The sequence below is a fragment of the Dermacentor silvarum genome, chromosome 1 (genome assembly GCF_013339745.2).
Source record: "Dermacentor silvarum isolate Dsil-2018 chromosome 1, BIME_Dsil_1.4, whole genome shotgun sequence".
In the NCBI taxonomy this organism is placed as follows: Eukaryota; Metazoa; Arthropoda; class Arachnida; order Ixodida; family Ixodidae; genus Dermacentor; species Dermacentor silvarum.
This window is the reverse complement of record NC_051154.1, coordinates 342,746,049-342,748,102: the sequence shown is the minus strand read 5'-3', so window position 1 is coordinate 342,748,102 and position 2,054 is coordinate 342,746,049. Positions and strand designations below refer to the sequence as shown.

General features: G+C 56.5%; 1 protein-coding gene across 1 annotated transcript; it reads right to left on the bottom strand.

Moving 5' to 3' along the window:
* Positions 1 to 701: 701 nt before the first annotated feature.
* Positions 702 to 1,764, bottom strand: LOC119444261 (transcription factor Sox-13-like). The gene is made up of 2 exons (XM_037708689.1): positions 1,369 to 1,764; positions 702 to 746 (listed from the first exon to the last, which is right to left on the bottom strand). Exons 1-2 carry the CDS (start codon positions 1,762 to 1,764, stop codon positions 702 to 704), a joined length of 441 nt encoding a protein of 146 aa, XP_037564617.1.
* Between the last annotated feature and the right edge of the window lie 290 nt (positions 1,765 to 2,054).

Genomic DNA, 2,054 nt, shown 5'->3' with positions numbered 1-2,054 from the left:
TCACAAGGCTGACCAACTACCTCGAGGACCGCGACCTGCTCCCCCACACTATGTTGGGGTTCAGGAGAAACCTCTCTACGCAGGACGCGATGCTACAAATCAAACATCAGGTCATAAACAGCCCGACCAGGTCCACTAAGGCCATACTCGGCCTGGACCTGAAGAAGGCCTTTGACAACGTAACGCACGCAACCGTACTGGCCAAACTGCAGGAACTCGGCCTTGGCGAACGAACGTACAATTACGTTCGAGACTTTCTGACGAATAGAAAGGCCAAGCTTACTCTCGGGGAGCTTACTACCGAACAAATAGAGTTGGGTAGCGCCGGCACCCCGCAGGGATCGGTGATATCTCCCATGCTTTTCAACCTAGCTCTCGTGGGGTTGCCGCCCAAGCTAAACGAAATCGAAGGGCTCAATCACACCCTCTACGCCGACGACATTACGTTGTGGGTTACCGAGGGGTGCGACGGCCAGATAGAACACACGTTGCAACGTGCTATCGAGACGGCCGAACAATATTTGGAGAACACCGGACTGACCTGCTCCGCAGAAAAGTCTGAACTGTTAGTTTACAGACCTACGCGAAGAGGCCGCAAGCCGAACGGCGAGACGAACGACGAGAATCCCGGTAGGGACATACGACTAACGACGTCCGACGGGCGCCCCGTACCCAGGGTAGATAGCATGCGGGTTCTGGGCTTACACATCGCGGCCAACGGACATAATGGCGAGACCATCAGGAGACTGGAAGGCGCGGTTGCACAGACCGTCAGGTTACTCAGACGCATATCCAACAGACACAGCGGGATGAAAGAAGGTAGCATGATCAGACTAGTTCAGGCCTTCGTAATTAGCCGAATAACGTACGTGGCACCATACCTCAATTGGCACGTTGCGGAGAAGACAAAGATGGAATGCTTAATCAGAAAGGCTTACAAACAGGCAATAGGGCTACCGATCAACACAAGCACGAACAGGTTACTGGATCTAGGTCTACATAATACGTTGGGGGAATTGATAGAGGCACAGAACATAGCGCAATACGAACGTCTTTCCAAGAGCAGGACGGGCAGATACATATTAGAAAAGTTAGGCATCGGGTATCACGCTCAACACGGCATCAAAGTCGACGTACCCAGCAGCCTCAGGGACAAGTTGGTCGTCCCTCCGCTACCAAAGAACATGCACCCGGAATATCACAGGGGTAGAAGAGAAAAGAGAGCGCAGGACGTACAGAGGAAGTACGGCAAATGTGAAGACGCGGTGTTCGTGGACGCGGCCAGGTACGCGCGCAGGCGCGCCTTCCAGATCCTTGTTCTTCCAGATCCTTGGTCGTGGCCGGGACAGCGGTTGTCGGCATACAAACCACCGTTCCCTGATCGGCGCCCGAAGCGCCGTCTCGAGCAGCACTGATGGTAGCACGGCGTTTGCTCCGTGGCGTCCGCGACAATGGCGGCAGCTGCTGCTGGAACTTCGGGCCGCCTCGACATTGGGCTGCGACCGTGGAAGTAAGTGGCTGCCGCTCCTTGTCCCAGGAACTGTCATTGTTCAGCTTGCTGGTAACCTGCTTGGCAATGCGCTCCTGCTCCTTGCACTGGTGGGCCTCTCGCGGGTTGTGCGCGTAGTCCGGGTACTTCCTTCGGTGGACGGTGACAGCTTCGGCTATCTTGGGCTGGAGGGGCTCCTTGTCGGCGCCGCGGAGAGGACGCCACAGCTTTGCCAGGAGGCTGCTAACGCGCCGGTTGTGTTCGTTCTCTTTCATGGCGGCCACCGAACGCCTCTTTCCTGTGCGAACTGCGTGAAGGCGTCTGAGGGTGGGTGAACACGTGTTCGCCACTGGTAGCAGTATTGCACCTCGCTGCTCAACGATGCACCCGCCACGCCGGGATGCGTGGCCACATCGGGAACCGCCATCGCTGCTTCTGCTGCTGGTGCACAGCCTGTACCAACAAACCTTGAATGCTTCGTAGACACGTAATGATGGTGCTTGGCTGAAGCGGAGCCAGGGGCACCGATGATGGCAGGCCTTTGCAGGGAATGCTGTCTGCGGAA

Bases quoted from the DNA above. Each gene is read 5' to 3' on its own strand.
- LOC119444261 (XM_037708689.1), bottom strand. From the start codon at position 1,764: ATGAAAGAGAACGAACACAACCGGCGCGTTAGCAGCCTCCTGGCAAAG. The intron at 747-1,368 runs GTTTGTATGCCG...CGCGCCTTCCAG, and splicing joins GCGCCGATCAGGGAACGGTG to TCTCCTGATGGTCTCGCCAT.